At 42.2% G+C, this 7,744-nt stretch overlaps 1 protein-coding gene across 1 annotated transcript; it reads left to right on the top strand.

Annotated features, from left to right (window-relative positions):
* The first annotated feature begins 536 nt into the window (after window positions 1–536).
* Window positions 537–7,472, top strand: LOC123111460 (kinesin-like protein KIN-5A). Its single transcript, XM_044532264.1, has 23 exons — window positions 537–715; window positions 819–1,061; window positions 1,618–1,747; window positions 1,838–1,996; window positions 2,079–2,552; window positions 2,639–2,736; window positions 2,836–2,992; window positions 3,087–3,156; window positions 3,663–3,739; window positions 3,820–3,873; window positions 3,956–4,036; window positions 4,120–4,231; window positions 4,706–4,792; window positions 4,925–5,100; window positions 5,171–5,332; window positions 5,441–5,548; window positions 5,635–5,793; window positions 5,896–5,979; window positions 6,158–6,363; window positions 6,439–6,540; window positions 6,619–6,728; window positions 6,813–6,964; window positions 7,056–7,472. The coding sequence occupies exons 2-23, from the start codon at window positions 832–834 to the stop codon at window positions 7,260–7,262; spliced, it is 3,195 nt and encodes a 1,064-aa protein (XP_044388199.1). The 5' UTR covers window positions 537–715; window positions 819–831; the 3' UTR covers window positions 7,263–7,472.
* The last annotated feature ends 272 nt before the right edge of the window (window positions 7,473–7,744 follow it).

The raw sequence follows: 7,744 nt of genomic DNA, 5'->3' as shown, positions 1-7,744 counted from the left end.
GTGTGCCGACCGCTGGCAAGTGCACTAGCATGAACTATGTGGTGTTTTTTTAAAGACGACATTGTATGCCGGCCGCTGACATGGTGCCGGCATGAATTTCGGGCGACGGCATGGCCGCTGGCATGATCTATGACCGCGAGCCTTTTTTAAATTTGTGTGCGGACATGAAATGGATCGCGGCTGTTGGACGCACTGTCGATCCAAATCTTAAACAGGATGGATGTCGAGCGGGTGGCCGACCCAAATGGATAAAAGGCGGACAAAAGTGCCGCATTGGAGTTGCTCTAAGAACTTTCTTTTTGTTTTGAAAATTGGAACCTAGGAACTTCGGCTGTGTGCGTGTGTGACCATTTCAGGTTGAATTCGAGAGTGCACCATTTGGAACGCCCCCAACGGTCGGGTCGGACCAAGTTGTGGTGTGTGACCAAGTTTTGAATTAAGATTGGAGCCGGAGTCACACGCTCCGCACGACCTCGACGTGCTCCCATCCCACTTTTCCGTTTTGTTTTTCTTGTTGTATAACGGCTCCCTCCTTCCCCACCTCCACTTCACTACGCTTTGTATAAGCCACGCCGGCCGGTCGATTCAAACCAATTCAAACCCGACATAGCACCAAACCCTCCTCCCCCATCCCCTCCGCCTCTCCGTTTCCTCTCCGCCCGCCGCTCGCCGGCGCCGCCCGAGATCCGTCTCCGAGCTCCCCTCCCTTGTCGAGGTACGAACGATCTGCTGGGTTCTGCTCCGATCCAGTCCGTTCCATTTCATCTCCTCTCTCGTCGCCTCTGTTTCCCTATTCTAATTCCGATCCCCCGCTGCAGCTGCCGGCCGGCGATGGAGACCAGCACCCCTCGCAGGGCACCAGCAGCAGACGCTGCTGCGGCGTCCTCCTACGTCTCCATGTCCCCGTCCCCCTCCCACACCCCGCGCTCCTCCACCAAGGCCAAACGAACGCTCAACAACGGCGCTGCCATCGTCGCCTCCTCCCCTTCCCCTTCCCCTTCCCTTGCCAAGGGGGGCGGCGGCGGCGGCGGAGTTAACATCCAGGTCCTCCTCAGATGCAGGTATATATACTACGGGAGCGCCTCCGTCAGACCAAAACCCTTGCTTCTCCTTCAATTGCTTGCCTTGTTAACGCATCCATCCACGAATTACTCGTATGTTTTAAACTTACGATATAGGATCTGTGTACGTAGGGGTGTCATACCGCTCTCGCATTTGTAGCATTCGATGCTCTTTTTGCTGGTTGTTCGTTACATGGTGATCTACCGAATTTGCAAGTCAGTGCAGATATTAATTCATGGGTGTCCTCCGTGAACGGCAGTCTGTATGAATCACTAGTGTTAATTGCCCAAATGGACAACAGCAGCTTAATGATACATCTGTGAATTGGTGGATACATCTGGCGTGCTAATTTTTATATTTGATAAAACTAGAAAGTAGAGTACCAATTTCTGTTTGTCGTGAAGATTGTCGGCTCTATAGTTAGTGTATATAACCATATATGCATAGCCTGGTTGCTACTGTCTTTGCTTTGTTCAAGTAATTAGGATCATGAACAATGTGTAACTGTCCCAGTGGGCTGTAAACTTATGGTTTGGGTATTTATTGCCGATGTAGGCCTTTAAACAAGGAGGAGCTGAGCATAAACACTCCTGTGGTGATCACGTGCAACGAGCAGAGGCGAGAGGTTTCCGCTGCCCAGAACATTGCAAACAAACAGATTGATCGAACATTTGTATTTGACAAGGTTTACAAATTCTCCATTCAAACTGTTTCATCCTCACTTACTTCAAGTTGTATGGCAATTGTCTAATTACTCCATTACATATGAATGTAGGTGTTCGGACCAAAGTCTAAACAGCAGGATGTGTTCAACCATGCCGTTGTTCCACTTGTTGGTGAAGTTCTGGATGGTTACAACTGCACAATATTTGCTTATGGGCAGACTGGAACTGGAAAAACATACACAATGGAAGGAGGAGGGGGCAAAACACAGGTAATTCATAGTTCACAATATACCGATGTTGTTGATGCACTGTGTTTCCGTATCAGTTATAACTGCTGCTGTGTTTGTGTAGAATGGCGAGCTTCCATCTGATGCTGGTGTTATTCCAAGGGCTGTCAAGAGAATATTTGATATTCTCGAGGCACAGAGTGCAGAATACAGCATGAAGGTCTCATTTCTTGAATTATATAACGAGGAACTCACTGATCTTTTAGCTCCAGAGGAGTCTAAATTCTCAGATGACAAATCAAAGAAGCCCATGGCACTCATGGAAGATGGGAAGGGAGGAGTTTTTGTTAGGGGACTGGAGGAAGAGGTAGTTTCTTCAGCCAGTGAGATATATAAGATACTTGAGAGAGGTTCTGGCAAAAGGAAAACCGCTGAAACTTTCCTCAACAAGCAAAGTAGTCGGTCACACTCTATTTTCTCAATCACCATCCATATCAAGGAATGCACACCAGAGGGTGAAGAAATGATCAAGTGTGGAAAGCTTAACCTTGTTGATCTTGCTGGTTCAGAGAACATATCCCGGTCAGGTGCTAGAGATGTGAGTTCCGCCTTGGGGCATTCACTTTTGTTTCCCTACTATGATCAGGCTGTGCGATATACTTACGCTGTGGTCATCTATTACAGGGCCGAGCCAGAGAAGCAGGAGAGATCAACAAAAGTTTGCTTACCCTTGGGCGTGTCATTAATACTCTCGTGGAGCACTCTGGTCACATACCATACAGGTAAACACAAGCTTTTATGGGGCTTCCTTATGGAAATCTGCTCAATCATGGCACACCAATAAAATGCTGATCACCTGACATCTCTGTTTTGTCACGCAGAGATAGCAAGTTGACGAGATTGTTAAGAGATTCCTTGGGTGGAAAGACAAAGACTTGCATCATCGCAACCATTGCGCCTTCGGTGCATTGCCTTGATGAGACATTAAGCACACTAGACTATGCGCACCGTGCCAAAAATATCAAGAACAAACCAGAGGTTGGGTTCTTGTATCTGTTAAATTAATTCTGAATGACAAAGTCATCTTTCCTCTTGGATAGTTGAAATTAATTATGTGCGCATGATTTTCCAGGTTAATCAGAAGATGATGAAATCTGCACTCATCAAAGATTTATACTTCGAAATGGACCGCCTCAAGCAAGGTATGTTTTTCCTTAGAAGTGTGCCTGAATATATGACATTATCAACTTCATGAAAACACGATGCAACCATCTCTTCTTTAAACCATATGCTGATCATAAGCTTGTTTCTGAAACATAATTATAATTATCCCGAGCGTAATGTTTCATAATTATGAGGTGTTACTTGCATGTTTTCTCATATTTTTGACATCTAGTCAAGTGCTTTCATACCAATTGTTTGCCACCACACACCTAAACATCTTTAAGGAGATAACATTCATCAAGTTAAATTATCATTAACATCTATTTTTTTCTGAGGTTCCAATTCCAGTCCCTTGATCACCACACAAATCATAAAAACACATATGTAAATGCTAGGCCTAGTGAGGAGATTTTGATTGATTTTGGATCTGTCTTGGAAATAAATTATTTTTTCCGCAAACATTTTCTTCACCTTGAGCATAGGCCATTTTGAAAGCCATATACTTTAAGTCGCTATAGTTATTCAGCTTGTTTATCTATGGCAGAACTGTATGCTGCTAGGGAAAAGAATGGTATTTATATTCCAGGGGAACAATACCTAGCCGATGAAGCTGAAAAGAAGGTACTATACACTTCGTCCTAATTATACATGTATACCAGGCTGTAAATATTCTGCTTGAGTATGATGGATAAACATTTCAGGCTATGTCAGAGAAGCTAGACCGTTTAGAGCTTGGTTTGGAGTCAAAAGACAAGGTATACCTTTATTCTTGGTAGTGAGGTGGATTTGCAATTCTTACTGACTTGAAAACTAAAATTATGATTTATAATTGTACAGCAACTAGATGAGCTCCAAGGACTGTACGATTCTCAGAAAGTGTTAAGTGCGGACTTAAGCGATAAGCTTCAGACATTGCAGGTACAGATGTTTTCTTGTCATATGCCTATGGAATGACTGAATGATCATTCTTGTATTTACATATTTTTTTCATTCATTTCCAGAAAAGGATGCAGGAAACTGAGTGCGCCCTAGCAGTCCTTGAAGAGAAGTATATGCAGGCAAACAATACAATAAAAGAGAAGGAGTATCTGATAGAAAATCTTCTTAAAACAGGTTAGAGAAAAAACCCACTTCTAAGTTTCTGTTAGTGTTTATCAAGCATGATAGACGAGTTATCTTGTAATATGCTTAAGAATTAATCCATGTATAGTATTATCATGTACAAGACATTGATTCTTTTTTACCTTACTATCTGATTTGTCGGTCTGCATGTATGCCTATACTATACATACAAAGCTCATCACTGAGCTGGGCACACACTGCATCTCCTTATACTACACTGTCCATGTTCACTTCATTTCACTAGTTCATTACATTGTTTTCATGGAGGAAGTTCATTACATACGCAAAGGCCAACACTGTAAACTGGGAACAAACTGCAGCCCTTTACACGTTACTGTCCATGTACTGTTCATTATGTGGGCTCCTTTATTTCACTAGCCCGTTATTTTGCTTCGAGATATTTGCATTGGTGGCTAAAGGTGTTTTGCTTACCCATCTGTGTTTTGGTTTTAAAAACCTTTTTAGAAAAAGTTCTTGTTGATGAAGCTCACACGCTTCGGACTGAGCTGGAGAATACAACAGATGATCTATCTGGGCTATTTTCAAAATTAGGTTCATCTCCTTTCCTCCCTCTCCCCCCATTCTCCTCCTTTTTACTTTAAATATCCTTTTTTCAAGCAGAAAAATCAAGAGGAATATTTTCGCTTCAAATTTCATGATATACATCCATGTTATGATTTTCAGAAAGGAAGGGCAAGATTGAAGATGCAAACAAAAATATAGTTGGACACTTCCATTCTCAGCTCACTCAAGACATGAATATCTTGCATAGAAACATCTCAACTTCGGTCTCTCAACAGGAGAGCCAACTGAAAGTACTTGAAGAGGAGATGCAATCTTTTATCACCTCGAAGGGCAAGGTATGCTAGCACAAAGACATGTCTCTACAATTGTATTATCTATAAGCTTAACCATTGCAAACTTCCATAGGTTGTTGGAGGACTTCAAAATCAAGTAAGAGAAATGAAAGAGAGCTTCAGTTCAAGGATTGCAGAATTGCATGGCTTTGCTAATGAGCTCAACCTCAAATCCCAATTAAGCTCTGAGAAGCTGAATGCCCAAGTTAGCGCACACACATCTGATCTGGAGGATGTAAGTACACTTCATTAGCATATTTGTTTTCTGTGGTTTGTTGAATACCTTGCTCTAGTTTTACTGTGATGGTTTGTTGGTAAACTTTGTCTTATTTGATTCCTGCAGCGTTTGAAGGGCCTCTTAGCTGATGCTGACCAATTACTCATTGGGCTACAAAATGGGCTCTCTCAGCAAGAAGAGAGCTTAAGTACATTAGTTGAACAGCAGCATGAGGTTTACCACAATGCTAATTATTAATTCTCTCCAAATGTTCACTTGTGATTACAATTGTTTTAAGAAATTCTGTCACACTCAAACAGGGACTCACTAGAAATGTGGAGAGAACAAAGTCTATCTCAGCAACTACAATGAATTTCTTTAGAACAATAGATGCTCATGCATTGGAACTCAAAAGGATATTAGAAGAATCGCAGGCATCACATCAAAAGCAACTTCTCCAGCTCCAAACAAAGTTTGAGGTAATCGTTAGTTGTAGAATATGTAAATTCTGCACTAACGATTTCTTTGAAAGTTTATTAGGCATAGTTCAATATCTGTTGACATGAAAAATATGGTTCTAGGTCTGTGCCGCTGATGAAGAGAAGTATCTGATGGAGAAGGTAGCAGGGTTATTAGCAGAATCAAATGCTAGAAAGAAAAATATGGTATGCGCATTCTACTTTGTTAGTACTAGCACACTTTCGTTCCATCAGTTAATATTCAGATCGCGCCACACAATCTAGAGGCTACAGTTGTGGACCTTGTGCTCGCTCACGCCAGTGCACACATTATTACTTGTGACCCTCGGGTTGAAAACTTGTTGATGTGTGGTCACTTCACTAGGTTCGAGATGACATAAGCAGCCTTGCTAAGACGGCTTCTGAGCGATCCAACAGTTTGCAAACTGAAACCACCAAGTTTCATGATTTCACATCTTCTATGAGTGAGCAATGGGAAGCCTACGTGGAGACAACCGAAGAGGCATTTCACAGAAACATATCCTCTGTTGAACAGAAGAAATGTTGCTTGGTGGAGAATCTCCAGCAGTGGTAAGTTTCTAACAGTGCCTACAAGATCTTGAATTTCTCTAACACAAGAAGTAACAGATATTCCCCATTCTCCAGTAAAACAAGGACACAATTATGCTCAGAACAGTGGAGCAATGCGCAAAATTCAATACTGGTACTTGGAAGAAGCAATGCAGAAACAATAGGTTCAGTCATCAGGTAATTATAATTGCCACACTGATTAGTTTGAAGATGAGAAAACTTGATTTATGCTAAAATTGTCTCCTTTGAATGAAGCGATGGAAATGAGGCAAACAGCCAACTTCACATGAGATTTTCATCTGCTGTCAGCACTGCTCTTGAAGATAATGATATTTCAAGCGAAGCTCTTGTTTGCTCTATAGACGGTACTGTATTATCTCACTGTAGAGTTGCTCCCTTTTCAGACTGAATATTTGCATTTACATTCCCTACAAACTGTATCTTGCCAGATTCACTAAGGTTGGACCGTGGGATCTGTGACACTGTGAGACCTATCATCACCGCATCGCAGATGCAGCTTGGTGACCTTCAAAGGAGGCACCATGAGAAGACGTTGGGGATATCAGGGAATGCCAACAGATCATTGGGGGATGACTACAAGGTCAGTCTGGGCGCCAGTTTGTTTATCAACTTGGTAGGAACAGACTTTCTAGTGTTTCTTAACGCGCTCTCTGTTTTATTACTTAACGCAGGTGGATGAACCAACTTGTTCAACACCAACAAGGCGCCAGATTAACATCCCCAGCAGCCAATCGATCGAGGGCTTGGTAACTCCACTGGAAGACCTCGTCAAGTCATTCAGGGACAGTAGAACTCCGTCGAAACTCGTGACTGGAAACGCGAAGCGCTTAGATTTGGCAATTGAGATGGAGAGAGTTCCTCTCACTACAATTAACTAGACACAGGGCACGAACTTTTACATGTTCTTGAGATGTTGGGGGTTGATTTTGTAGTTCGAAGATCAACCTTGGAGGTTGTATGGCCTGAGCTAGTTGATCTCTGTCGTAGAAGACAACAACAAATGTAATGTTATTATGCAACTGCTGTAGCATTTCTATCTTGGCATTGCGAAGTTGGTATACTATGGGTATTTGTGGAGACTTGGGTAATTTTTTGTGGCAGATCACGGTGAATAATTTTCACGCCCAAACAAGCTAAATGAAGAAGCGTTCTTCCAGTGGTCATCAACCGAAAGCTTTTGGATCTGCTATTTCTCATCTAGACGAAAATTATCTATGTCTCATATAAGTTGGCCACCACACGATCTAGCTGCTTTAAAATCCATGCAAACCTGTCTGATCCTGTGTCTTTTTTAAATATATTATAAAAGTTCATTGAAAGTACAAAGCATATCAAACATAATAAAAAATACATCAAGATT

This window comes from Triticum aestivum, chromosome 5B, assembly GCF_018294505.1.
Source record: "Triticum aestivum cultivar Chinese Spring chromosome 5B, IWGSC CS RefSeq v2.1, whole genome shotgun sequence".
In the NCBI taxonomy this organism is placed as follows: Eukaryota; Viridiplantae; Streptophyta; class Magnoliopsida; order Poales; family Poaceae; genus Triticum; species Triticum aestivum.
This window is presented reverse-complemented; position numbering and strand designations above follow the sequence as displayed.

What these genes read in the sequence shown, in the direction of transcription:
- LOC123111460 (XM_044532264.1), top strand. Translation starts at nt 832, where the DNA reads ATGGAGACCAGCACCCCTCGCAGGGCACCAGCAGCAGACGCTGCTGCG. An exon ending in TCTGGTCACATACCATACAG is followed by an intron (nt 2,737 to 2,835) that starts GTAAACACAAGC and finishes TTTGTCACGCAG; the next exon opens with AGATAGCAAGTTGACGAGAT. An exon ending in TCTTGTTTGCTCTATAGACG is followed by an intron (nt 6,729 to 6,812) that starts GTACTGTATTAT and finishes GTATCTTGCCAG; the next exon opens with ATTCACTAAGGTTGGACCGT.